Below are 26,611 nucleotides of genomic sequence, written 5' to 3'. Positions count from 1 at the left end.
CGGGGGGACCCATCCAGGAAGCAGCTGGAGTGCAGCTGGAGGAGCCTCCGGGATAAACTGCAGCCTCCCCATGCTGGGAAGGGCACAGACAATGAGTGGAAAGGCCGAGGGAAGCCCTTGCGTCCCATGAGCCCAACGCGGCCACCAGAACAGGTTTGGAAGGGCCATGGGGATACCCGCCAGGCTCAGAAGGCAGAGAAAGACTGGAGGGTGCAGGAGAAGCAACCGTGCCACATGGAGCTGATGCAGCAGCTGGAAAGGGACTGGAGGAGCCCTAGTAGGTATGCGGATGCCTGGCCACGGCCAGATGATAGTTGGAGGAGGCCTGAGAGCCCAGCACAGCGACTGGAGGATGACTGGAAGGAGGCTGAGCACAGTCACGACTCAAACAACCCAGAGAAACCATTGGAAAGCGATTGGGAGAACAAGAAAATCCTCATTTATCACGTGAGTATGGAACCATAGAGTCGTTAAGGTTGGAAAAGGCCACTAAGGTCACAGCGCTGGGAGACGCGGGGAGGAGATGGACACGAGAGGCTCAGGCTGAGCTTTCGTTTTGTCTCCCCGCAGTCGCAGCTGGGTGGGAGCTCCAGCGCCCCGCAGAGCACTTCAGGAAGCCGGCCTACCCAGGGCAGCACCAGCGACAAACGCACTAAGGTACAGCCCGGGGCTCCCCGCCCAGCCCCGCCGGCTCCATTGGCTGAGGGAAAGGGGGCGGCCGGGCCGGAGGCCACCCGCTGCCATTGGGCCGGGCCGGGCCCTCCCAGGAAGTTTGGGGTGGGAAGGGGAGGAAAAAAAAGAAAAAAAAAAGAAAAAAAAAAAGTTTGAAGGAAAAAAAAAACGAGTGAAAGAAAAAAAAAAACAAACTTGGAAAATCTCGGAGCGGGCGGCCGAGCAGAACGGGCATGGTGGGGCTGCGGGAGCCGCCCGGCCGCTAAAGCCGCCCCGCCGCCCTGGCTGCCCGCAGCCGGCCCAGCCGCGCCCCCGCCATGACGGTGAGTCCGGAGCGGAGCCCCGCTGCGTTCTGCTTCCACACCCGGGCTGCCCCTTCTGGCCCCGCTCCGGGGGGATCTCCCGTTGGGGTGTGGGCGGCACTGAGGTGGTGGTGCGGGACCGGGGTGGTGCCGGGGATGGGGTGAGGTGGAGGTGGCGGGCCGGGCCCTCGGCCTTCCCCGTGCAGTGGGGCGGTGAGGGGTTTGGCGCCGTGCTTTGGTCTTGGGGCCCTTTCCTAGCCAAGCCGGGTCTTCTGGGGGGGAAGAAACGGGCTTTGGGGGCGGCAGGGATCCCCGTTGTGGTGGAGGGAAGGCTGCCCGCGGTGGGGTCACCCTGCAACAGGTGACCTCCAGAGGTCCCTTCCACCACCGCCGTCCCGTGGTGTGAAGTGTTACACTGTGGCCCGTGCCGTTCTGAGAACCATGGCCTGTAGCTCTCGCTCTGCTGCCTTCTGTCCTCCATTCCTTCCCCCTGCCCTCTCTGTACCACCCAGGAGTCATTCTTCCACTCCCACCCTATCTCCTTTCCTTCTTTGGTGTTTACATTCTTAAGATACTTGCAGGCTGTTATCGCAGCCCTTGTATCCCCGTGGCAGCCCAAGCAGGCAGCCAGCTCCCTGCACCAGCCATCGCCCCTGCTCAGTGTTGGACCCCCCCATCCCCCCGGTGCCTCCTGTCGCATCCTCACATCTCTGCTGTTTGGAGCCAGCCCCGGATCTCCGGATGGCTCTGCTTTCCTGCCTGCTTCCTCCTCCTGCCCCGGCCTTTTCCTCTGACAGGGGATTTAGCTCAAACGTCGCTCTGTTCTTTGCCCATATCCCAAGTGCTTCTCTCCAGAGTATCAAGCTGAAATTAGAGTTGGAGGGGGGGTGGGGGTAGGAGAAAAAAGCAGCTTTAAATTGGTGTCTTGTCCACCAAAAGCACTGCGGACAGTGGCAGAGCTGTGTCTATGAGGAGAAAGATTTGGGGCTAAGGGGCCAGTTGTGTCTTGCACCATTCATGTGCTTTAGGGGATGTGTACTGACTCCGGTGCTGTGTCCATGACAGTAACAGGGCAGTGTGCCTGGCCCTCCTGCCCCACTCACGTGTATGCTGGGAGAGAAGGTCACGCCAAAGGTTTCGCCTCCTTTCCTTCCCTCCTGCCGCTCCCAAGCTGGAGTCAGTGCTGAAGTCACTGGATTGGAAAGGATAACGGCACAAAGGGTGGAGCTGTCGCCACTGGGAAGAAATGAATTTGCAAAGAACTTTTGCAGGGCTGTGGGGATGTCCGGGTCTGGGGGAGTGGATGAAGGGATGCACGTGGTCCGCAGCCATTCACCACCTTTGCTCCTCGTGCCTGCTTTGCAAAGCTGGGTGGTGGGCTGAGTTATTTGCCGGCTCGGGAGGAGCTGGAACAGCAGAGTTGGGAGGAGGAGCAGCTTCAGCCTGCTTGGCTGAGGGTGAAGTCAGGGAGAGAGCTGTTGCCCTGAGTCAGCTCTCCAGCACAGCACTTCTGGAAGGAGCTGGACTGGTTGGCATGCCGGACAAGTGGTGTGAGGTTAGGAGGAGGCAAAGGGTGGGAAGGGGGAGGCAGCTTTTTAGAAGGGAGTGAGCTGGAGGAAACCCTGCTTGTTCTCCATAACCACGGCCTAGGGCTGGGCAGAGGGTGGGCACTAGAAGGAGTGAAGCCCCTCAGCATTTCAGACCGGATTTGTTCTCCAGCTCTGGTTGTGATTCCAATTTGATCTCCAGCCTCAGGGCAAAGCATTGAATGCCGTGTGTTTTCACAGCTGTTAAATTGCCTCCTGAACCTTTGCGGTGAGGGCTGGTTCATAGCGAGCTGCTCCTGGCTGTAATAAGCGAGCGGCAGGGCAGGTGCTGTAGGAGGTACCCGTGGGGCACAGATGCCCAGGTTGGGACAGAATGTGCCTGCTTCCCCTTGCTCCAAAGCCTGGTCCGGCTTGTGGCAGAGCTGTGTTCCCTTCCACACAGTTTCCTCACCCCTATCTCTCTCCTATCTCTGAACAAATAACTCCAGGGCACCTTGTAGAAACCTCCCCGCTGCATATTTTCCTTGTCTTTTTTTTTTTCCTTTACTCTTTCCTTATCTCCTGTTTCCTCTCACAGGAATGATTGCTAAATGCAACCCTCCTCTGCCACTGGGTCCTAAACTAAACCTCCACGTGTTTCCTCTAAGCAAAGAGGGGGCACTTCTCGTTACTTATCCCCCCTATGGGAACTTTGCTTCCCACCCCCCCCAGCATGCAGAAACCTTCCGTAGGTTCCAGCACGCACTAACCCTCTGTTTTGACCTTTCCTCTCCAGCCAGATCTCCTCAATTTCAAGAAGGGATGGATGTCCATCCTGGACAAGCCAGGAGAGGTAAGCCCTACCCAGAGCCTACCTCTTGCACTAGCCCTGTTGGTTGAGTTCCTTGTGTGAGCAGTGATTTTTTCCCTTCCCCTTTTGTTGTGCTTGCTCCTGCTGCAGGGAATTCATGCTTGAGAGACCCAGCATTGCATTGGGCGCACTCTGAGCTGAGAGTTATTACGAGGACTTAGAAGGGACCTAGAAAAGGGGGGCAGAACCTAAAAACGGAGAGGTCACGGGGCAGTATATCCTTCCTTGTTCCTGTGCTTCCCTCAGTAACTGTCTATCCGTTTACCTCCTGTCTTTTCCGCACCTTCCCCCAAACCTGTCTGCCGGCAGTGGAAGAAACACTGGTTTGTGCTGACCGACTCGAGCCTGAGATATTACCGGGACTCGAATGCTGAGGAGGTAAGCATGGGTGGCGTCTCCTCACCCCTCTGTTCTTTCCTGCCCTTGTCTTCATAGTGACAGGGAGAGGAATGTTACCGCTAGCACGGGCACTTCATGTCTATACAAGGGAATGGTGTCCCATTCTGATGAAGGTCTAGAGTCTCCTTGAGACCTTGTTCTGACCCGTCATTCTCCATCTGAAGAGCCCTTTGGGGCTCTCATGGTTTGAAGTGAAGAGAAAGGCTGACATGCGTGCAGCTGGGCTGCCCTGGTGCTTTGCCACTCTTTCTTCCCGTGCTTTGGTTAGGTTGCAGGCAGGTGGCAGAGGCTTTTTAAGAGCTGGGCTTTGCTTACACCCTAGAGGGTGGCTGTGCTTTCAGGCTGATGACCTCGATGGTGAAATCGATCTCCGCTCCTGCACAGATGTGACAGAATTCGCGGTGCAGCGCAACTATGGCTTCCAGATACACGTGAGTGCCTGGAGGGCAGCACTGAGAGATGCCGGGTGAGGTGGCTGCTCCTTCCCCATCTGCATCCCTGACACAGAAATTTGGGCAGAGCAAACTTCATGGTGTCAGGATGGCAGGGGTAGTTGGTGGCGTGCCCAGCACCCACAGGGTCAGAGTGCAGCTAGCTGTCCCTTTGCTGAGTGGTGACAGCCTGTGTCCCATCTCCATTGCAGACGAAGGATGCCATCTTCACTCTGTCAGCCATGACCTCAGGCATCCGGCGCAACTGGATTGAGGCTCTGAGGAAGAATGTGCGCCCTGTTAGTGCTCCAGATGTTACTAAGTAAGAGCTGCTTGCTGGTGGGTCTCCCGGACAGGAGAGACATCTGAGAAGGTCCTGGGGAGGGAGGGGAGCAGTGGGGCTGTGATGGTGAGAGTGATGGGCATGCAGGAGGTGATGCTTTCAGGGGCACAGCATCCTGGAAGGTTCCTGTCTGCCAGTAAGGTATTCATTGAATTGTGGAAACGTAGAACTGTTACATTTGGAAAAGACCACTAAGATGATATAGTCCTACCACTGACCCATCACCAGCATGTCCAGTAAATGATTTCTCTCAGTGCTACATCTACCTTTTCCTGTAAAACCAGCAGTTCCTCACGCTGCCCACAGAAGCCTGCCCCCAAACCCATTTTTTTAGCTCCATTTTGCTGCTGGAGCCTGGCTTGGGTTCAGGGTGAATCCTCCCCACCCCCTGGGGAAAGCCTGTTTACCCATACGTGCAGACAGAGCTGCCAAGCAATGTGATGCAACCGCTCTGCTCTCACACAAGGTTTTTCACACGGCTGAGTTGAGCAAAAGCTGAGCCATGCATTTAAACAGTAACGCAAGGGGGCTGTTTGTCTGTTCTTTTGCAGTGCCTGTCCTTCACGTGTCATTGCTCTGGTTTCAGGCTATCTGACTGCAACAAGGAGAACACAATCCGTAACTGCATCCCACCAAAGAGCTCACTGAGGGTGGACGAGCAGCAGCAGCCAAGTTCCGAGGGAAGCACCAAAGGCAGCACCTGGAAAGCAGATGGGCCACGTCATGCCTTTGACTATGTAGAACTGTCCCCCTTGCAGCAGGATCCCCAAAATCAGGGGTCCCCACAGAGGACGAGAGGGAGCTTGAGGGTGTCAGAGCGAGTGTCCAAGCATGAGGATCTGGAGCGGGATTTGGCAGTGCGTTCAGAGGAGAGGCGCAAGTGGTTTGAGAGTCCCGACAGCAGGGTCTCCAATAGTGATGGCCCAGAGGGGAACTTGTCCCGCAAGGTGGAGGAGCCAGACTTGCCTGCTGCCCCACTTTCAGAGGAGCAGCGGGTTCGGCTGAATGAGGAGATAGAGAAGAAGTGGCTGGAGCTGGAGCGCTTGCCCTTGAAGGACTCACGGCGAGTGCCCTTGACAACACTGCTGAACCAGGGCAAGGGGAACCACGGGGATGCCAACGAGGCACTGAAAAAGGAGGTGAGAACACTTTGCAAAGTGGTTTTCTGGTGGCCCCTTAGTGCAATCCCTGCAGCTTTATGCCTCCCTGGTGGCTCTGCAGAAGGGCAAGGCCACCAGCGTTGATGGCATCACTTGCATGGCATCACTTGCATGGAGCTGTGTTTCCTGGCAGCACGTTGGCTGTCTCCTATCTTCAGCTGTTCTCAAGTCAACAAATGCATCAACTCCCAGCCCTGGGAAAGAGGCTGAGCATCTCTCTTTTGTCCCTGGCACAGGTCCAATCACTGCGGGCACAGTTGGAGTCCTGCCGGGCCCGAAACGAGAGCCTTCGGGAAGCTGCCAAGTCCCAGGGAGACGGCCATGTGCCCCGGGGGTACATCTCTCAGGTGAGCAGGACGGGTGAGTCCCAGGCTGGGAAATGCCAGAGCCTGCACTCATTGCCAAGTAGGTATCGCTAATCATTGGGTTGCCATGGTGGCCCTAAATAGGCTCAGTTGTGATCAATGTTAATTACATAAAGGCTAGCATGTGTATTAAAGAGGCTGGAGTTGGCAGGAGGCAGTGGTGCGCGCACGCTGTCAGGAATTCAGGATCTGTCATAGCTGAGGGAAGGGAATTTGGGTTCCTGGTGAGCTCCTGTTGCAATGGACTGGCTGCACCCAGCCCAAATGAAGAAAACCACAAGTCACGTGGAGCAGTTCCAGTGGTGCTCTCCAATCTCAGTTAGCACTTACAGCTCACGGGCTTCCATGCGGTCAAAAGAAAACAAAAAGGAGCAGGGAGAAATGACATCTTGTCTTCCTGAGGCTAAACTTCACCTTCCTCTAAAGGTCTCTTTCTCTCTCAGTTTGCCTCAGTGCCAGTTGAAGGAGGGGGAGAACAAGTTGGTGAATTCAACAGCTTCTTAAGAATAATGTTTTGGCATGATTTGATGGCAAGCAAATCCTCCCCAAGGGCCTTGGGGCATAGGACCGAGATGGGAATGTCTTGCTTTGCTGTAACATAACTTATCTACAGCACTGGGCATTGAAAAGGCCAGCCATCAGAAAAAAAGCATGAGCTGTGCGAGAAGATCACTAGCAATCAGGCTTTGGGGATGGAGGTGTCTGTAACAGCGCCCAGCCAAGGGGAAGGTGTCACTTTTCTGAAGCAGAGGCTCAGTTTCCATCGATTCTGGGGATGCTGCTTTATTTAAAAGGCAAATAGTGGGATGTGGTTCCAGCAGTACAGCCTGGTGGATCAGCTCCTCCTTGGCGTCTCTTGATGGCTGAGTTGTAATAGAAGTAAGAGGAATGCATGTCCTCTTCGGAGCATGCAAGGCTCACAAGATTTGTGAGCTGAACACTTGTGTTCAGTGGTAAAAGGACCAGGAGAAAAAAACATCACAGGAAGGGGTCTCGCTTGTCTCCAAATGGCCCTGGACTAGGGGAGGGGGGGTTGCAGAGCCGAGCATCATCCCCACAAGGTGCCTGTCCTCCTGTCCGCATGTCTTAGAGTCATGGAATCACAGAGTATCCTGAGTTCAAAGGGACCCATAAGGAACACTGAATCTGACTCCTGGCTCCACACGGGACTATCCAGAATTCAAACGTGGTGTCTGAGAGCTTCTTGAACTCTGGCAGTTTAGTGCCATGACCACTGCCATGTCCCAGTGCCCAGCCACCTTCTCAGTGAAGAACCTTTTCCTAACCTCAACCTGAACCTTGCCCTAACATCCCACCTGACTGTCCCAATACAGCTCCATGTTGTAATGTGTCTGCCACTTTCACATCCTTCACCTTTCCCTCTTACTGTCCTTTCCCTGGCATGGCAGGAGGCCTGTGAGCGCAGCCTGGCTGAGATGGAGTCATCACACCAGCAAGTGATGGAGGAGCTGCAGAGGCACCACCAGCGAGAGATGGAGCGGCTGCGGCAGGAGAAGGAGCGGCTCCTTGCAGAGGAGGCTGCAGCAACAGCAGCAGGTAGGAGCAGAAAGCAGGACGTGTCTCCACTCCCACCTCTCCCAAATGTCTCTGACTTGTGCCAGAAACCTGTCACCTTCCTGTCCCAAAAGTCTTGTAACTTGAGTCCCACTGCTGAGCCTGCTGTTTGGTCTTAGAGGGAGCTTGGCTTTTCTCCAGCCTGTGCTGCGAGGTCTGGTCAGGCTGGGATGCCATTTATTAATCTCCTTGGCAGCAGTTGGTGCTTTGGGATAATCCTGGGACGTGGGAGTTGCCCAGAGGGCAAAAATGAAGGAGGAGGAAGTGCAGAGACAGATCTTTGAGCCTGAGGCACCAAAAGCTGGGTCAGTTGCCTGGCTGGGTTTGTCCAGATGTGCCCAAGCTGGAACACCCTGATCATACGTATCCTGTTGTGTCTCTCTGCAGCCATTGAAGCACTGAAGAAGGCCCACCGGGAGGAGATGAACAAGGAGCTGGGCAGGACACGAAGCTTTCAGCAATGTGGCTCTGTCACAGACGCCCTCCAGAAGCAGCACCAGTAAGAAGTCTCTCCTTCTTTCCCTTGCTCAGTGCTTTGGGCAGAGCCTGTTGGTGGCATGGGACAGAGATGGTGGCAGGGCAGCAACAACCTTGTGCCTCTCTGGCAGGTTGGATGTAGACTCGCTGAAGCGGGAGCTGCAGGTGCTGTCAGAGCAGTACTCCCAGAAGTGCCTGGAAATTGGGCAGCTAACAGAGAAGGCAGAGGAGCGGGAACAGACATTGCAGCGCTGCCAGCAAGAGGGGAAGCAGCTCCTCCGAAAGAACCAGGCAAGACAGGGGCTTCCCTGCCCATAGGGACCTCAGAACATCATTCCTTATTCATATACTTCCCCTCCCAATAAATTACTGGGGCCAGGGCAGCAAGAGAGCCTTGTGGCTATGCCATATCTGCCTTTTTGCCTGCAGGAGCTGCAGATCCGCCTGTCAGATGAGATTGGGAAGCTGCGAAGCTTTATCACCTCGCGGTGCTCTGGGGACCGATCTCCGCAAAACAATGAGCGCAGCTCCTGCGAGCTGGAGGTACGGGGTGCATAGGATGTCCCCAGCAGTTTGGGCTTGGAGTGGAGGGGACTGGGAGCCACACAAAGCTGCAGGGCTGTGCAGGAAGGAGGTGCGCAAGCTTCCCCTGCGTGCCTCTCCCAGGGCACAGTGCATCACTTCCCGCTTCCTTCCTCCTCCACCACCATGCTTGCGCCAGGGAGGACAGCCGCTACGCAGGCTGTGGCTCTCTGCTTCCCCCTGCCTTGAGTCACCGCCTGCTCCTCTCGCCTGAGCCAGGTGCTGCTGCGTGTGAAGGAGAATGAGCTCCAGTACCTGAAGAAGGAGGTGCAGTGCCTCCGGGAAGAGCTGCAGATGATGCAAAAGGTTGGTGCTTCCATGGGTCTGCTGGCTAGGATGGGCACTGCATCTCTCTTACAGCAAAGTAGAAGGACTAGAAGGCAGCACAGTGACTGCAGGTTTCAGACAGGGTCTTTTGGATGCTCAGGCCAAACCCTTGTGTCATCTGTGCTCCTTGTCCCTGCTTTCTCACTGAGCAACAAGGCCTCATTGCAGTACTCCCTTACTTAAAGTGTGGCTACAAGGAAGCTCTGTCTTCATGAGGAGCCCCATGGAGAAGAAAAGCAGCAGTGGGTATTAGCCATACTAGGAGAAGTTTCATCTCGATATGAGATTGATACATATATATATATATTGTTACTTTTTAAATTATTAATATCTTTTTACATTGAGAACAGTGACTCACTGGAACAACCTCCTCTAGGACATGGTGGTATCCCCACCACTTGAGGTTCCCGAGAGGCAATTGGGCAGGGTTCTCAATAAGCTCACCTAGGCTCCCTTATCCTACAAAATACTGAGCCAGCTGATCTTTCAAGGTCCCTTCAAAGCTGGGCTGTTGTATGCTTCTGTGAAATCATTGCCTAATTTGGGCTGAGGTTCAGGCTTTGGGCTGTGTCCTCCCTCACCCACTGGCCTTTCTCCCACTGGCCTCACCTTGGCACTTGAATACCAGCTTGAGGGTTGCTAACTCTTCTCCCTCCCTGGCAGGACAAGAGATTTGCCTCAGGGAAATACCAGGACGTCTATGCAGAGCTGAATCATATTAAGGTGCGCTCAGAGAGAGAGATTGAGCAGCTGAAGGAGCATCTGCGCCTGGCCATGGCAGCCCTGCAGGAGAAGGAATCACTGTGTAACAGCATCAGCAATTAACGGTGAGTGCTGAGTGACTGTAATGTTCCTTCCAGGCTTGGGGGGCTGAGATTCACTAACTTTTGACAGAGGAATAGAGGCAAGGAAGCTTCCTTCCTCTCCATTTGGTGGTCAGTGCAGCTTTGGCTTGACCCAGCCATCTTCCTCCAGGCACTTGCAGAGGCAAGCATGGGGATGGGGCAGTATGAAGCCATCATGCATGTTCTGGTGTCCAGGGCAAGCCTTCTACTTGCTTGAACACTGTGGCCATCGGGCTTAGGGTCACACTGCTCTGCCAATGCTTGGTGGTGGGCACTGACCAGTCTTGGGACACGTGGGATCAGGGCAGGCATGCCAAGCATGTCAGAATCTCCTAGAGTGGCAGAAAGTGCAGCATTTCTGTGCTGAGTGCCATCTTTCCAAACCTGTTTGTTTTTTCCCCTCTTTTTCTAGGTCTACTTCATTTGTTTATCTGTTCTTGTTTATTATTGCTCCGTTCCTCACTTGAGGAGAGAGGGAGGTTGGATCCCATCCATTGTCGCCTTGGCCAGACATCTCTCTCTCCAGCCAGCTCCTCACTCCCCTCCCAAAGCTTTTGATGAAGCCTTTCCAAAAACCTTTTTGCCTTCGTATCTGAGCACGTTATTTGGAATGGCTCCTTTACATGCACCTTCTTCAGGATTTTATACGTGAAAATTATATTTTATAGAAGAATTTTGTTTTCCCTTGAGAAGAAGAGGAAAAGGAGGGGGGGGGGGGGAAGCTTCTACGTCACCAGCATTTTCTAACCAGAGAAAATATATTCCCTGCTTCCTCAGCCCCCCCCCACTTCTCCCAGCCACGTATCTGCCTTTGGCACTCCCATTCCCTCTCTTCCACCTGTCTCTGGGGCCCCATGGGGACATATGGGGACATGTAATGACACCACTGCCTCAGCGCCCAGTGGAGGAGAGACACCCAAGCCATAGGAGGGGGCCACCCACCCCAGCTGCACCCGCCTGCAACTTTGAAAGAGGAGACCTTGGCACGAGGCTGCGTGATGGAGTTCTCAGTGACTGTCCTTTGGCTCTGCCTTGGCACAGCCTCAGCTCCTGGAGCCTCTCCGCTCACCTTCCTTCGGGCTGGAGAGAGCCAGGCCTTTTAGTGGCAGAGGAGCTGCTCTACCACACCCTTCAACTCTTTAACTTAATAAAATCTTCCCCTTTTGCTGAGAAAAAAAAATGTGTTTGCTGAGGGCCAGGCTCGCTACGGGGCTGTGAGCAATTTCTGCAGCTTCCTGCCTCATTTTGAAGCAAGCAGCTCTTTTGTGACCACCAGGAGCAAGGGGGGAGATCTCTGGGAAGATCAGAGGAGCAGCAAATGTTTTTCCCCCCTCTTGTTTTGGGGTAAAAAGGCCCCATACTTTGCTCTTTCTGAAGGGGAAGCACTCAGAAAAGGCTCCTGGTTTCTTTCCCTGGGCAAATCCAGCATAAAATCCAGTAGATCCAGTTGCAGGCTTGCATCACGCCTGAACCACCACCTTAAAGATGGGATGAGCCTTGGGCGCGTGGTTTGCCATCAGCCAGAGATGGAACAGCAAAGCTCCCAGGCTGGGGGTGGCAGCCTTGAAGTTGGAGAGTTACAGGGACCGTGTTTGCAGGGGAAAAGTGAAGTTTAGAGCATGGTGTTGTACGCTTGTTTTTTAGGGGAAAAAGAAAACAAGCTTTTGCATTACTAGTGGTTTAACTAAGGGTCGCAACTACCATTGGGGGCCAGCCAGCCCCTTCCTCAGGTGCTCCCTATATTTGTTTGGGTTTGGTGGTTTTTGGTGTTTTTTTTTCTCTTCCCAACCAGGGCCTGGTGCTCCTGATAAAGGCTTTACACCAGCATGTGGCTGCTGCCAATCAGCCCCTTCCCTGTGCTACATGCGGCGGGGTGATACCAGCCCCACAGCTGCCCCATAACGATATCGCCTGGCCCCAGGGCCACGGGTGTAGGAGGAGGCAGCCAAACCGTCTGCCTATTTTGAGCCTCTTTGGGAGTTGAAAGCGGGTTATGTAAAATTTTGCCATGATGGATTTGCTGGCTTTGCGTGATGGGCTGCAGCACATCCACGGCGTGTGCGCTTTGACCATTTTAAGATGAAGTCCTGAGGTGGACGTGCAGGAATCCCAAAGGGTTTGTTGAGATGATGTGTGGGGAAGGGAGGAGGAGGAGGAGGTGGATGAAGTCACTGGGATTAGTGGGAGATTGCTGTGTCAGGCTCCTTCCTCTGAGGTTTGTTGCAGGGAGGTGTTTCCCAATCTCCAAAGTCTATTTAATGCCAGAAACGTGCAGCATCGATGTCTGCAGCGTTACCATCACACCTCCAGCCCCAGAGCCCCTCTTGCATGTTAGAGACACATCAGTGCAAGGTGCCAGGGATGCTCTGCTCCACCAAGGGTGATGCAGGGACATCGGTCAGGATTCACGTATGGGGAACAATATTTTAACTTGCTAAAAATTAGAGACTGGGTCTGGATGAAGGGTCCCTCACGTAGCAGGGAGAGGCTGCAGGAGGTGCCCATGTGATGGGCTCCGATAAGACACCCAATTTTCAGCTGCCTCTACCAAGGTGAAGCCTGGGCACTGCGCTACCCCGATAAACATTGCCACTGTTTTTTGAAGGCTCTGCTGTGAGCTGGCGGGGAAGGAGCAGGGTTTGGAGATGCTCTTTCCCTCCCCCCCCCCGCTTCTGTTTTCTCTCTTTGGCGGGTGAGCCCGCGCGCTGCCGGCGGTTAAAAGCTTGGACGCAAGTAAAACCAGATGGAATCTTATCTGCCTGCTCCTGGGTGCCTACGTGCAGGCAGCCAGCAACTGTGCTGCATTTCCCGCGCAGCAAATTCAAGGTCCTTCACCCGGTCAAGGTGTCACACAGAGGCTGTGGTTCCCTACAGCATCCCCTTCTCCTTTCCTCGTGTCTCCGTGGTGGTACAAAAGCACCTGGTGATACTGGTGTTGCAGAGGGGTGCTCAGCACGCATTGGATGTGTGGAGGTGTTAGAAGCTGCCGTGTTTCACCCCCAGTGCTGCATATCCGTGGGGGCACACGGATGTTTTTTAAGGCAGAAGGAGGAAAATGTGATGTAAATGCTCCAGGAAGACGATGGCCACAGCCACGTTTAATCTCCTGGGGGCAGCTGGGTGCTTACTCAGCTGGGAGGCAGTGGCTGATGAGAGCTCTGCATGTCCTAAAGCCTCTGGTGGGGAGCAAAGGGGACAGAGTGGGAGCAGAGACAGACTTATTGGACCTCCTTGCCTTGTACATTACCTCCTTGTCTCCTGATCTCCCTCCCAGCACCTATCCTTGTCCTATCCAGTGTTAGTCCAAAGTACTCCTTTGCCCCACCACATCTCTCCCTGTCCCCTGCTATCCAACCCAGTGTCCACCCTTGTCCCCACCATATCCCTCCTTGTCCTCTGCTGTCCAGCCTCAGTGTCCACCCCCGTCTCCGTGATGTCGCACCTTATCCCCTGGTGTCCAGTCTCAGTATCCATCCTATTCCCACGGTGTCTCACCCTCTCCCCGCCACATCCCTCTCCATCCCTTAATGTCCAACCCCAGCGTCCACCTCTTCCCCCATCACATCCCTTTTTGTCCCAACCTTGTCCCTCCCTGCCTGCCCCATGTATGTCACTGCGGGGCGGGGCAGAGGGGACACGGGGACACGCAGTCCTCCCTACGGTCCGTGCCTCACCCTTAAATGTGTGCTGCTGGCATGTGCGGCTGCAGACGCGGCGGCAGCAGCAGCAGCAGGAGCAGCCCCACATCCGTTGTTGCTGGCGGCTCCTCTTTTAGCTCCGTAACCCCGGTGCCCCGCTGCGGGGTGAAGCGCCAGCCATGACGGAGAGCCTGGTCTTATCCCCAGCCCCAGCCAAACCCAAGCGGGCGAAGGCATCGCGGCGCCCGGCGTCGCACCCCACCTACTCGGAGATGATCACGGCGGCCATCCGTGCGGATAAGAGCCGCGGCGGCTCCTCGCGGCAATCCATCCAGAAGTACGTGAAGAGCCACTACAAGGTGGGCCAGAACGCCGACCTGCAGATCAAGCTCTCCATTCGGCGTCTCCTGGCTGCCGGCGTCCTCAAGCAGACCAAAGGGGTCGGCGCCTCCGGCTCCTTCCGCTTGGCCAAGAGCGACAAGACCAAGAGGTCTCCCAGGAAGAAGAAGGCCATCAGGAGGTCCACGTCTCCCAAGAAGGCGGCGAGGCCCAGGAAGGCCAGGTCACCGGCCAAGAAGGCCAAAACCACCGCCAGGAAGGCCAGGAAGAAGTCGCGGGCCAGCCCTAAGAAGGCCAAGAAGCCAAAGACTTTTAAGGCCAAGTCGCGGAAGGTCTCCAAGGCCAAGAAGGTGAAGCGGTCGAAACCCAGAGCCAAATCCGGTGCCCGGAAATCACCCAAGAAGAAGTGAGCAGCCTGGAGGATTTGCCCAGGCTCTCCCCGTTGGTTTCTGTAAATAGCTTTTGCCTTTATTTTTACCTCGTTCTATTTGCGAATTTTATAAGTCGATCTCTTCCTAACAGCTAAAAGAAGGCAACGAATGAAAGGGAAAAAACAAAACAAAACAAAAAAAAAAGAAAAAGAAAAAAAAAAAGGAATTTCTTCCATATGGAAGAGTTCCCGTTTATAAAAGCTACTTTCTCTGAGTGTTTATTTCATCTTGCCGCGGGGCTGGAGGGTTGCGGTGGGGGGGGGTGGAAGACTTGGGGGGAGGTAGGAGGGCTGTGAGAGCCAGGAGGAGGAGAGGGGACTCCTCCTTGTCCCCAGGAGCGGGGCACAGCCCGCCAGCCCAGCGCGTGAGGGCTGGAGATAACAGTGTGGCCGGGCGGTGGTGCGGGCCATTGGGGTGGGGTTGATTGCTGCTACCACCAAGGGCTTGGCGCAGCCCCAAGACCATACAAGGCCCTGCAACGTCCCAACCCACAGGGCTGGCTAAGAGCCCAATGGGACGGCCCTACTGCTCCGTTTCAAGTCCTTGTGGACATCTCCCGTAGGCATGCTGTGCCTAAATTCCCAGGGCCCAGGGTCTTCACCTTTCGGGCTCTTCCTTCCATTCCATTGCTCTGATGTTCCTAAATGACTCAGGTAGATGTTGCCCAAACCTCTGAGGCACAGGGGATCCCACTAAATTACCTTGTAGTTCAGGGTGCTGAAATCCTTGGCCTGGAGGACTGTAATCCCTTTGGGCTCTCGTTCCTAAGGTCCTTGTACCAAAGGCTCCCAGACTCAGGTTGAAGAGCCCAAACCCCTCTCAAGAACCGGGTGCTTGGCATTCTGGACATCGGGATCCTAAAACATTCTGCCCATAGGACCTCTAGCCAGCTACAGTGGTGTGTAGAGGATCCCAATCCAGTTGGGATCCTGGTGTCTAAACCCAGTGGGTCACAAATCCCTTTGACCAAAAGACATTGGGATTCCTCAAACTCGGGTATTCCTGGCAGGTCCTACACCTCTCACACCAAAGGTTTCACAGTCATCTCAGGTGGTTACACACAAACCCATTGGGTTAAATCCTACAAGCTGTCGTTTCACTGACTCTTGTGCTGAGCACCCATAACCCACTTGGATGCAAAGAACCACATCACCTGGGATGAGGACCCCAAGTCCCTTGGATGGGAGCACTCTTTGGCTTCTTGAACCTCAGTCCATTATGTGCCTTCATGCCCAGACCCCTTAGGCTCTGGCACATAACCTCCTGGGCTGCTTGTTCCTAAATCCCATTGGTTCCTAAAGCATATGGACACTCTTCACCCAAATTTGGACTCGATGGATCCCCCTTGGGCCAGAGCATCCCTCCGTTTCACTCAAAGACCTCAACACCTCCCAGCTGAGGTTCCCCAGCCCTTTCAGCCACAAGCATCCAAATTTCCCTCCCCTCTCGGATCCATACCCCAAGGCTAAGAAACAACACCTCCCAAAGGAGCCCGGTGTCCCCCTCAGGCTTCAGCACAGAGCCAACCTGCTGGGTCCTAGCGCCGCACGTCCAAGTCCTAACGCAACGCCTCAGGGTGCTAGGGCCCACCTCAGGAGCATTGCCCCTTTAAGGGAGGCTCCGCGCTGATGGGAGTGTCCGCAACGCGCATCCTCATTGGCCGGCGGGGTACCGCCCCCTGGCGCGGCGTGGCGCGGTGCGGCGATGTGGCGCGTAGCGGCGGTGCGTGCGGTGCGGAGCACCGGGACTAACCGGGCCGCCTCGGGGGCAGCGGCAGCGCAGCTCCGGCGGTGGCTGGAGGGAGAGTTAGAGGGGATCCGCGGGGCCGGCACCTGGAAGAGCGAGAGAGTCATCGCCTCCCGCCAGGGCCCGCACCTCCGGCTGGCGGGTGGCGGAGCCGGTGCGTGAGAGCCGGAGGGGGGGGAGTCCCTCGGGGGCGTGTGGCTGGTTCGACCGCTGTGTTTCGGTGTCTGTGTCTGCCCGCAGGGATCCTCAACTTCTGCGCCAACAACTACCTGGGGCTCGCCAGCCACCCGCAGGTGATCCGCGCTGCCGTGCAGGCCCTGGAGGAGTTCGGTGCCGGGCTCAGCTCTGTTCGCTTCATCTGTGGCACGCAGGTACCGGGCACCTCTTGTCTTTAAAGCCATTTGCCGTGCTTTTAGGGCCGTGTTTCTGAGCACGATGAACTTCTCCCACACACACCTTTCCTGGGTAATAGGTGGCTATTTTCTGCTGTCAGCAGCAGGCAAGCAGAAACTTGCTCAAGCCAAGCAGTGATGCTTGCTTCGCTTCCTTCCGTCCTCTCTTTAGAGCATACACAAGGACCTGGAGGAGAAGATCGCACGCTTCCACCAGAGGGAGGATGCCATTCTCTATGCCAGCTGCTTTGATGCCAACGCTGGCATCTTTGAGGTTCGGGGCACTTCATTTGTGCTGTGCAAAGAGGAGGGGAGTGTGTAGCTGATGAAACAGCCCTCAGTAAACCATGGAGGGAGATGGGGAGGGAAGTGGGAAATTTTGCAGCGTCAGCTGTAGTCAAAAGCAGCTTTGTCCTTGGCACTGGCAAAGGCTGTCAGGTTTTGGATGGAGGGACACCCTGCGGCTCATAGAATCATAAAATAGGTGGGTTGGAAGGGTCCTTAAAGGCTGTCCTGTTCCAGCCCCATGCCATGCACAGGGCTGCCGCTCACCAGCTCAGGCTGCCCAGGGCCCCATCCAACCTGGCCTTGAATGTGGATGGGGCACCACAGCTCGGGGCAGATGTGCTAGTCTGTCTTTGCCCTTAAAGCTGATTTGATCTGTTTGGCGTGGGCAGGCTCTGCTGACCCCGGAGGATGCGGTGCTGTCAGATGAGCTGAACCATGCGTCCATCATCGATGGGATCCGCCTCTGTAAGGCCAACAAGTACCGCTACAAGCATATGGACATGCATGACTTGGAAGCCAAGCTGCAGGACGCACAGGTACCAGCGCTGTGCTGCATCCCATGGTGCAGCTGGGCAGTAACCAGCCCTCAAAGTTGCACTCAGCCCTTTCCCATCCCATAGAATCATGGGATCATCAAGGTTGGAAAAGACCTCCAAGGTCATACAGTTCAACCAGCAGCCCATCCCCACCATGCCCACTGACCACGTCCCTCAGTGCCACATCCACACGGCTCTGGAACACCTCCAGGGATGGTGACTGCACCACCTCCCTGGGCAGCCTGTGCCACTGCAGCACTGCTCTTACTGATGAGAAATCATTCCTCATACCCAACCTGAACCTCCCTTAGTGCTACCTGAGGCTGTTACCTCTCATCCTATCGCTGTTACCTGGCAGAAGAGGCCAACTCCCCACTTCTCTACAACCTCTTTTCAGGTCGTTGTAGAGAATGAGAGAGTCATAGAGTTATAACTGTGCCCTTTTTGGTGGTGGGAAAGCAGCTGGCTTCTACAACTAACATCCTGTTTGCATCCCCATCTTGGTTTGTTGTACCCACACCGTACAGCAGGTGGGGCAAGGGCTGTATCCCAGCCTCCATGCGGTTCTCTCCCACAGAAACACCGCCTACGACTGGTGGCCACCGATGGTGCCTTCTCTATGGATGGTGACATTGCGCCCCTGCGGGAGATCTGCCAGCTGGCCCAGAAGTATGATGCCTTAGTCTTCATCGATGAGTGCCATGCCACGGGATTCCTCGGTCCCAATGGCCGGTAAGGGGCTGCTTTGCCCTTCACCACTACTAGAGACTCTGGGGGCTTTCTGGCATCACCTTGCACAGTTGTGTTTGCAGTGTCTAGAGGGACAGAGAAAGGCTATTGAGTGCTTCATGAGTTACAGCCTTGTGTTGATGCTGTTATCAAGAGAGCTGGTAGGGAGACAGAATGCCATATCTGGCTTGTCTTTTTGGGGTAGAGAACGCAAAGCAGGAGAACATATTGGACACATCTGCAGGAGAAAGGAAAGGCAACGTTTGGGTTGAAAAAGCACAGTGAAATGTTTCTCCTTTATCAGAGGGAGGATGCAAGAAACCTGCCTTCCCCTTGATGAGAAGAGCAGCATTACAGGTGCACGCTGGCATGGTTGATGATGTGACATTTCCTTTCCTGCAGGGGTACCGATGAGCTCCTGGGTGTGATGGACAAGGTCACCATCATCAACTCTACCCTGGGAAAAGCTCTTGGAGGAGCTGCAGGTGATGGCATTTCCTTGTCTGAAGCCCTCCATGCCCTAAAGAGTTCCAGTATATGCTCTTCTTTTCCTACTCATGGCATGAGGCTCAGTCTGGGACTCTGCCTCAGGGCCAAGGGAGGTCCTGCTGAGTTCTTGACTTCACAGTGGAGATGCTAATGAGGTCAAGGTGGACGCTCTTGGTAAAAGACATCAGCTGTGACTTCTTTTTACTCCTGGTCTGTGATAAAATGTCTTCTGTAGGGAACAAGTTGCCCACTCTGAACATGTCACCCTGAGGGTGCCTTGCCCCTTTCCTCCCTCTGCAGGCGGGTACACAACAGGCCCCAAACCCCTCATCGATTTGCTCCGCCAGCGCTCCCGCCCCTACCTCTTCTCCAACAGCCTGCCCCCCGCCGTGGTGGGCTGTGCCTCCAAGGCCCTGGACCTGCTCATGGAGAGCAACGCTATCGCACAATCCATGGCTGCCAAGACCCAACGGTGAGGGGCCACGCTTCAGCTCACCTCCTCCTCGTGTGCCCGTGTGCGTGTCAGAGGGGAGATTTAGAATCACACTCAGCCCTCAATGGCCTGGGTTGTACTCATCTCCTCATTCCTCTCGCCAGGTTCAGGAGCAAGATGACGGCAGCCGGCTTCACCATCTCAGGAAAGGACCACCCCATCTGCCCCGTCATGCTGGGGGATGCCCGGCTGGCTGCCGTGATGGCTGAGGACATGCTGAGCAGAGGTGAGTGGGGCAGGGAGCCATGCATGAAGGCATGTAGCACCGAAAGCAGGAAGCCAGAAGCCTTTCTGTCACCCACTGTCACCTCAGCCTTCCCTCCTGGCCAGCTCCAGCTCTCCGTGCTTTTCCTCTCCAGGCATTTACGTCATTGGCTTCAGCTACCCTGTGGTCCCCAAGGGCAAAGCCCGCATCCGGGTCCAAATCTCAGCCGTGCATAGTGACGAAGACATCGACCGCTGCGTAGAAGCCTTCATCGAGGTGGGACGGAAACATGGAGCACTGCCTTGAGGGGCTGCCAGACTCATCCCCTAGTGTCCTTCTGCCCACCACCAAGACAAGTGCCTGTGCCTGTGAGGCCTGAATGGCACACTGCTCAACACAGGACCCTGAGGCACTGCAGCCTGTGGGAGACTCTGACTGTTACACTGTGCTAGCAGCATCATCTGTAGCATTAAAGACTTCCTGCAGTGCAGTGAGTAGTTGTATGGCTCTTGCATTCTCATACAGGAGTTGCTACCACTTTCTGTCCTCTCGTGCTGTTAGGCGTCTGCTGTGTAGCCTCAGCAAGGGCACTGAAGTGCACCTCTCCCCTTCTGCAGGTGGAAATGTGATGCTGCTGGTCAGCCTGAGGTTATTTGGTTCCTCAGAGCCCATCCTGCAGGTCCCAAAATGTGACCCCACAGTAATTCCCCACCAGGAGAATTTCTCAGGTTATGCATCAGCCCTTGGCTACCCATGCCACCAACAGCCAGTATGGGACAGGGCAAAGGCTTGCTTGCTTGGTGCTCTGGGCCAGCCCTGATGCTCTGCTCATTGCCCTCACCACAGAATCATTTGATATTGGAAGGGACCCTTAAAGGCCATCTGCTCCAACTCCCCTGCAATGAACAGGGACACTTAAAGACAGGTGAGGGTGTGCAGAGTCCCTCCACCCTGACCACGGGGCTCTCACCCTGGCATGTGGTGCTTACACACCACAGCCCAGCAGCTGGCCACGAGGCTTTACATCCGAGGCCGGAAACGGAGCAGGTGATAGAAACCTGTAATTCCCTTCCATTGCGCACAATTTTCATGCAGCAGAGAACACACAGACAGCTGACAGCTCTGGATTGGTTCCTCTAAGCTGTGCTGGAGTGGTGGTGCTTTGGCCCCGTGGCCATGCAAAAGCAGGAGATGAGCTCCTCTTTTTAAATGTGACAGCGCTAAGAGCTCAAGGGAATGTTTGCCTGGCCTCTCTCGCTGCTTCAAGGCCAAATCCTGCAGTAGGCTGCGGGCTGCACAGCACTGGGAACCGCAGTGCCAGGAAGGTGCATGGGTCAGGCTGGAAATGAATAGCACAGCCGTCACTGACTGCAGGAGGTGTGGTAGTGCTTTGTTCCCAGGCAAACCCTCCAGCTTGTATTTCTTCAATGCGTAGGGCTGGTTTGTGGTTCTTTATGGCTTTTAGACCAGAAAGCAGAGGGTTTTTTTTCTCTGTGCTGCCTCTCCAGGCTGTTTCCTAGAATGAGCCATCCTAGATGGATCCACCCCTGTCCTGGGCTGCCACCTTCTACATGACTGATGTGGGGTATGTGTGGGTCCCCCATCACCCCCATCCCACTCTCAGATGCACGTGAGCACTTCCAGCTCTGGGCTCGCACCTCCACCCACCCTCACTGTGCCACCATAACCCAGTCCCAAGCCTGCCCCTCTTCCAACCCACCATGGTGACCACCCTGAGGTTCAACCCACCTCTCCCCGTGGCTTTGTTGCACCTCAGCTCTGTTCCCACAGGCATGTATGGTCACAGGCACGGGCTGATGGTTGGACTCCATGATCTTAGTGCTCTTTCCAAACTGCATGACTCTACGATTCTCAGGCCCGCACCACCCCATCTTGAATCAAGCCCTACTGGGATCCGCGTGCAGCCAAATCCACCCCACAATCAAACACCCATAAAAGACCCGTTTGGCTTTCAGCCCTTTATTTCCCACCCCCTTAGCGGCAGGAGCACTTGCAGGCCACCACCACGGGGTAGGGGATCTGCCGCCATGCACATTGCGGGGGTCCAGGGGGCCGGGCAGCCCAGCAGTGCCAAGCCAGCAGCTTGAGGTGAGCGAGCTGTGCTGGGCGGCACACCATGCCTGGGGGCCACGAGCAGGAGGGAGGGCCTGTCCCGCAGGCGGTGTGTCGCACCCAGCGGGGCCAGAAGACGGGCCCCAGGTCCACCCATGTGGAGGTGAGGCGGCACGAGGCTCTCTCCACCAGCCAGCGCCTTAAAGACCGCATCATGTCGACGGGCAGCTCTGGGGGCAGCTCCATCCCCTCCACCTCCCTCCACAGCTTGCGGCGGTACCGCCCGCTGCCCTCCGCCAGCTCCCGGCTCATGGTTTCCAGATCCTCCTTGGCGCTGAGGTTGCGGCCTAGCGGCTCCTCGGACGACATCCAGAAGGGGTCAAAGGCCGGGCCCAGCAGCCGGCGCAGTCGGCCGGGCCGTAGGTGGCGAGGCTTGGGTGCGTAGCGATAGTCCTCGGGGGAGAGCGAGAGGCTGTAGGGCCGCACCGGGGCCGAGGGGCGGCCGCGCAGCAGGTGGGCAGTAGGGTCGGAGGTGCTGAATGGCGGCGGCAGCGGCTCCCGGGGGTCTTCCAGGCTGGTGGCAAGCAGTGGCAGCAGGCAGAAGAGTAGCAGGAGGCAGCAGCGGGCGCCCTGCATGGCGAGCGGTGCTGTGGGACGTGGCAGGCAGCCACGTGCCCTGGGTTATCGGTGTGTCTCGAGCACGGCCTTCCCCTTTTCCTTGGTTGCGGATGATGATACCCGTCTGCCCGCCCGCACGCATGGGGACGCTTTGCTCCCTGCTGACATCAGCAGGTGGCGGAGCCTCCCACCAGACCGAGGTGTGAGATAGGGCAGCAGGACCCCACTTATGCCTCTTTTTTTCCCCCACATACCTCCAACTGTGCTGCCCCTGAGAGAACCCGCTGCCATGGAGGGGAAGAATCCAGCGCCTCCTTCTCCTCCTCCCCATCCTGCCCCATGACTGTGCTTGATGAGGCAGGCTGGACCTTCCCAGCAAAGGGAAGCTGACAGCTTTGAGGTCTTGCTGAGAAAGGATCACCAAACCACACTCATCCCCATCACAGGAATGTGTCCCATTCCAGAAGGACCAAGGGTGGGAGGGCTGTGTGGGTTACAGCTGCTTCTTGTGAGCAGCCAGAGCACACACTGTCCCAGGTGGTGATAACAAAGCTGGACGTCTGGAGGTGCCCTTACTGGACAGCCTGTCCTCCCTCTCCAGGGAGTGAAATGCTGGTGAGAGGTCAGACCTGCTCTAGACAGAGAACAAAGCCCACTTCAACCTCCAACCCCAGGTCTGAGACTTCATCTGCTTTGTGCCGCAGCACTTTTTGCCATGCCGCTAGCAATTAATTAACAGCTAAAAATAGCAATTATTTGCTCATTCTTCGCAGGACTTAGACCCACATCCCAAGGATGAGGTAGGGGTCTGGCAGGCTGAGACATCCACACTCCCTGGAAATGTAGGGAAACGCATCCCAGGCACATAGAGGTGGGAGATCTGTGGGATCCTGCCCACCTCCATCCTCCCATTCACGCTGCCCCCCCTCCTCCTTTGGTGGAAGCACCTGAACCCACAGGAAGGCTGGGAAGAGAGGAGTTAACTCCAAACCCAACCTCAGGGAGAGGGGAAAAAAATATTACGGAGAGAGATCAATGGATCAGCAGCTAAAGCAGAGGGAGGGAAAAGGAGGGGAGAGAGAACGTGCAAGGAGCTCCAGAAGGAGAGAGCTTAGTGCGAGAGCGAGAAGAGGGAGCAGGGGGACAGGGGATGCAGCAGAGCGTCAGGCATCGCTGACAGCACTGCTAGAAGAAACTGTCAGTGTCCCACATCCTGCTGATGAAGGTCTGCCTCCTCCTCACTGCCGCTGCCCACGCTTTTCTGGAGGTCTACCCAGAGCAAGTGGAGAAGCTACAGGCCTTTCCTTGTAAAGGTGAGTGCCGGTTATCCAAGCCTCAGGATGAGCCCAGAGCTGCCCCACAGCCTACTTGCAAGGGGTGTGCCCAGAGGGAGACTGCAATCTTCTGCTTGTGCAAGAAGGTCCCACAGGACCAGGGCAGAGGAGCTGGGAACTCACTGGTGGGACAGAGGGGAGTGCAGAAGCAGAGATGAGTTTTCAGTGCTGTACAGAATGTGCTGGGAAGAAGTGGCACGAGCAGAGAGATAGGGCAGTGTGGGGTGAAAGAGCTTGCATGACCCGAGAAGAGTTAATTGCATGTCAACTGTTGCTAGATAACCGTGCCTTTCCATCTTGACTGCTGCACAGCGAAGGACAATTTGTTCTAATGAAAGAACAAGAAGGCAAAGGCTCGTTAGGAGATAAGGTGTTTGTGCTCCTTGTCTGTGTATGGTGGTGTGCAGTGCTGGGAGAAGTTTGGCCACGAATCGCAGCACCCTGTTCCTTGAGTTTGGGGGATAAATCACTCCCTTGTTATGACTGCTGTGCTGCGTTTTGGGCAGCTCCAAGGTCTGCCCCCCACCCTTTCCCATGTCGCAGGGAGAGATGCAGAGCTGTGCAAAGAGCAAGAGTTCAACTGGAGAACTGAGTGAGTACTGATAGGGGCCAGGGACAAGATAGGACCTAGCAGCCAAATTCTTCTTGCCTGCACAACCCATAGGGCTAACAAAGCCCCAAACATAAAGACCAAACACATCCCAACTGCTTTTCTCAGAGATACTTTGAACTCTGAATTGAAAAAACATTAAATATGATACAGTACAATGCAGATTGTTTTCTCCACTGTCCGCGCTGCCGATTCAGCTACCATCATCCAGCCCATTACCTACCAGCATCAGGATTACTGCCCTTAGTCACAGGTCCTCTCTGTAAAACAGCTGCTGCAGGAGGAATGAGGAGCAGTCACCTGTGGGATGGGGACGGCACCTTTGTGAGCACAGCATGATGCTTCTGCTGTAGAGTTCCTGCTGCTGGAGGTGTCTCAGCCCCACGTTCCTCTCAACCTCCCCTTCCCTATGTTCTTGCAGCCCTGGCTGAGGCCAGTGGAACATCAGCTGGGATAAAGACTTGAAAACCTGAGGTTTAGCAGCGTATTGTATGTAGGAGGAATGCAGGAGAGGCCAAGTGGTGGAGCAAGGGGTCTTCCAAGGGGGCTGGGAGGTCAGCAGATACTGTGATTGGGGTGTGAATCTAGACTGTCTCTCTCTATGCACAGGATCCCACTGTCAGAGAGGGAGAGATGCCAGGGGGCTGGAATGTCTCCTCTGACAGCCCAGAGCTGCCAGCAGCAGGGATCATCGTGCCCATCATCTTCTCCCTCATCTTTCTTCTGGGCACTGTGGGGAATGGACTGGTGCTGGCTGTGCTGCTGCGGAACGGCCAAGTGAAGTACAACACCACCAACCTCTTCATCCTCAACCTGGCTGTGGCTGACCTCTGTTTCATCATTTGCTGTGTCCCCTTCCAAGCCACCATTTACACCTTGGATGGGTGGCTCTTTGGGGCCTTCGCCTGCAAGGCTGTGCATTTCCTGATCTACCTCACCATGTACGCCAGCAGCTTCACCCTGGCTACGGTCTCCATTGACAGGCAAGTGTCCTCTGTACATTGAGTCCCTCAGCTCAGGGTCAATATGTTTGTCACCCTTGAACTAAGAAAAAGAAAGAAAAAGTACAGTGCCTACCCTACTGAGTGCCCTGTAAGGAGCAGGTTAGGTCGCCCCAGTGTCAGGACCATCAGATTCATCCTTCCAATGTTACTCTGCACCTCCCATACATTCTCCCATCTCCCAGCCAAGCTCTTGGTCTAGTTACTTATCCTTTATTTTCCTTACTTGGGCAGAAGGATTGTAGGCATGCATTCAGGCTTGTGCCAAGCCAAGAATGCCAAATCCTCAGGGAAGCAATGCACCAGGGGAGAAACAGGTAGCTCTCTGTGTCCTATTTCAGTCCTCTTCCCTGACTCAAGAGGCATGTTGCTTGCCCTTTCTGAGCAATGCAGGCAGTGGAGATCCCAGATCCCATGTTGGGATGACACCATTCTTGCTGTAGAGGTGAGGAAGGGGAGAGATTGGTAGCTGCATAGGTGCATGGGTGCACATTCATGGGGCAGGAGACAGAAGGCAGCTTTGTGGGGCAGGAGGGCAATGAGACATCTCACCCACATCGTGTTTGGTCTCTCCTTCACCTCCCCACCAGGTACCTGGCCATTCGGTATCCACTGAAGTCCCGGGATCTCCGCACTACCCAAAATGCAGGAGTAGCCATTGTAGTGATCTGGTTGCTATCGCTACTCTTTGCAGGACCTTACCTCAGTTACTACCAGATTGTCCATTACCATGGGGTGCCCATCTGCGTCCCCGTCTGGGAGGACCAACGCCGAAAGATTCTGGACATCCTTACGTTTGTAGTTGGATACCTCTTACCTGTGACTGTAGTGAGCCTGGCATACGCCAGAACCATCAAGTTCCTGTGGACCTCTGTAGACCCTATAGAGAGGATCTCAGAGTCCCGGAAGGCCAAGCGTAAGGTCACCAAGATGATTGTGGCTGTAGCCATCCTGTTCTGCCTCTGCTGGCTTCCACACCATCTGGTTATCCTGTGCTTCTGGTTTGGCCACTTCCCTTTCAACCGAGCCACTTACGCCTGCCGACTGGCTTCCCACTGCCTTTCATATGCCAATTCCTGCCTCAACCCAATCGTCTACGCGCTCGTCTCCAAGCATTTCCGAAAGCGTTTCAAGCAGGTCTTCACCTGCCTCTTCTTCCAGAACAAGAACAGGAAGAGGAGAACTGGAAATAAAGTCCATATGGTCAATGTGGGCAAAGGTATCACTAACAGCACTGGAGGCTTCTGTGGAGGCAACACTGAGCTGACTCAGGTCCCAAAGGAGAACAGTAGGAAGAGGGACCCATGCCAGAGCATGGACTCACCAGCCACAAGAAGTTCAGAAGGAGCTGCTGGAGGAGAAAAGCTTGGTAACAGCTGGACATCTCCTAGCCAAGACCCCTCCAAGAAGGCCTCAAGAGTGCCTGGCTGTTGATTACAAATGAGCAAATGCATCTAGGAATGCCACTATCCGTCACATCAATGCAGAGCAGAGGGACATGTTAATGTGATGACATTTCTCATGGTTTGAGGGTAGTCCAAGTCCACCTCCCCTTCTCTGGCTCCTAGATCCGGATCAAAGAGGGCCATTGCTCTTTACCACGTTGAGTCTGTGCCAACTGCTTGGTTATACAACCTCTGCAGAACTCACTGGTCAAACCTCAATGATACCACCGTGCCAAAGCAGGTGAAGAACTGAAGGGCTTGCATGCTGACACCTCTGTGTGCCCTTCCTGTGCATTCATGGTTTCTCTGCAGCTCAAAGGGGAAAGAACCGTCAGTCCAGTCTCTTCCCTTGGCCCTGCCCTTCCGGAA

The 26,611-nt window shown here is 55.2% G+C and overlaps 5 protein-coding genes across 5 annotated transcripts; 4 read left to right on the top strand and 1 right to left on the bottom strand.

The window, feature by feature from the left end:
• The first annotated feature begins 855 nt into the window (after nt 1-855).
• Nucleotides 856-11,046, top strand: TRIOBP (TRIO and F-actin binding protein). Its single transcript, XM_072337434.1, has 14 exons — nt 856-995; nt 3,297-3,353; nt 3,681-3,749; nt 4,112-4,201; nt 4,414-4,523; nt 5,131-5,683; nt 5,941-6,051; nt 7,479-7,626; nt 8,032-8,143; nt 8,253-8,412; nt 8,551-8,664; nt 8,923-9,009; nt 9,694-9,857; nt 10,288-11,046. Exons 1-13 carry the CDS (start codon nt 990-992, stop codon nt 9,853-9,855), a joined length of 1,779 nt encoding a protein of 592 aa, XP_072193535.1. The 5' UTR covers nt 856-989; the 3' UTR covers nt 9,856-9,857; nt 10,288-11,046.
• Nucleotides 11,047-13,571: 2,525 nt separating this feature from the next.
• H1-0 (H1.0 linker histone) lies at nt 13,572-14,487 on the top strand. Its single transcript, XM_072337294.1, has one exon. The coding sequence runs from the start codon at nt 13,693-13,695 to the stop codon at nt 14,260-14,262; it is 570 nt and encodes a 189-aa protein (XP_072193395.1). The 5' UTR covers nt 13,572-13,692; the 3' UTR covers nt 14,263-14,487.
• A 1,465-nt stretch (nt 14,488-15,952) lies between these two features.
• Nucleotides 15,953-19,657, top strand: GCAT (glycine C-acetyltransferase). The gene is made up of 9 exons (XM_072337280.1): nt 15,953-16,183; nt 16,270-16,400; nt 16,594-16,695; nt 17,099-17,245; nt 17,823-17,977; nt 18,377-18,459; nt 18,764-18,935; nt 19,061-19,182; nt 19,316-19,657. The coding sequence occupies exons 1-9, from the start codon at nt 15,988-15,990 to the stop codon at nt 19,465-19,467; spliced, it is 1,260 nt and encodes a 419-aa protein (XP_072193381.1). The 5' UTR covers nt 15,953-15,987; the 3' UTR covers nt 19,468-19,657.
• A 1,499-nt stretch (nt 19,658-21,156) lies between these two features.
• LOC140264564 (noggin-1-like) lies at nt 21,157-21,984 on the bottom strand. Its single transcript, XM_072360422.1, has one exon. It carries the CDS (start codon nt 21,868-21,870, stop codon nt 21,157-21,159), a length of 714 nt encoding a protein of 237 aa, XP_072216523.1. The 5' UTR covers nt 21,871-21,984.
• Nucleotides 21,985-22,906: 922 nt separating this feature from the next.
• Nucleotides 22,907-26,241, top strand: GALR3 (galanin receptor 3). The gene is given in 4 exon segments (XM_072356195.1): nt 22,907-23,165; nt 24,406-24,779; nt 25,388-26,098; nt 26,100-26,241. Coding segments are annotated over 3 exon segments (1,203 nt in total). The 5' UTR covers nt 22,907-23,165; nt 24,406-24,429.
• The last annotated feature ends 370 nt before the right edge of the window (nt 26,242-26,611 follow it).

This window comes from Excalfactoria chinensis, chromosome 1 (genome assembly GCF_039878825.1).
Source record: "Excalfactoria chinensis isolate bCotChi1 chromosome 1, bCotChi1.hap2, whole genome shotgun sequence".
NCBI lineage: Eukaryota > Metazoa > Chordata > Aves > Galliformes > Phasianidae > Excalfactoria > Excalfactoria chinensis.
The sequence above is the reverse complement of the archived record's forward strand: the minus strand, read 5'-3'. Positions and strand labels throughout refer to the sequence as shown.

Excerpts from the sequence above, each read along its gene's own strand:
- TRIOBP (XM_072337434.1), top strand. Across the intron at positions 3,750-4,111 it reads GGGACTCGAATGCTGAGGAG|GCTGATGACCTCGATGGTGA; the intron begins GTAAGCATGGGT and ends CTGTGCTTTCAG. Across the intron at positions 9,010-9,693 it reads AGCTGCAGATGATGCAAAAG|GACAAGAGATTTGCCTCAGG; the intron begins GTTGGTGCTTCC and ends CCTCCCTGGCAG.
- H1-0 (XM_072337294.1), top strand. The coding sequence starts at position 13,693 with ATGACGGAGAGCCTGGTCTTATCCCCAGCCCCAGCCAAACCCAAGCGG.
- GCAT (XM_072337280.1), top strand. The coding sequence starts at position 15,988 with ATGTGGCGCGTAGCGGCGGTGCGTGCGGTGCGGAGCACCGGGACTAAC. Across the intron at positions 16,401-16,593 it reads GCTTCATCTGTGGCACGCAG|AGCATACACAAGGACCTGGA; the intron begins GTACCGGGCACC and ends TCCTCTCTTTAG. Across the intron at positions 18,936-19,060 it reads ATGGCTGCCAAGACCCAACG|GTTCAGGAGCAAGATGACGG; the intron begins GTGAGGGGCCAC and ends TCCTCTCGCCAG.
- LOC140264564 (XM_072360422.1), bottom strand. The coding sequence starts at position 21,870 with ATGCAGGGCGCCCGCTGCTGCCTCCTGCTACTCTTCTGCCTGCTGCCA.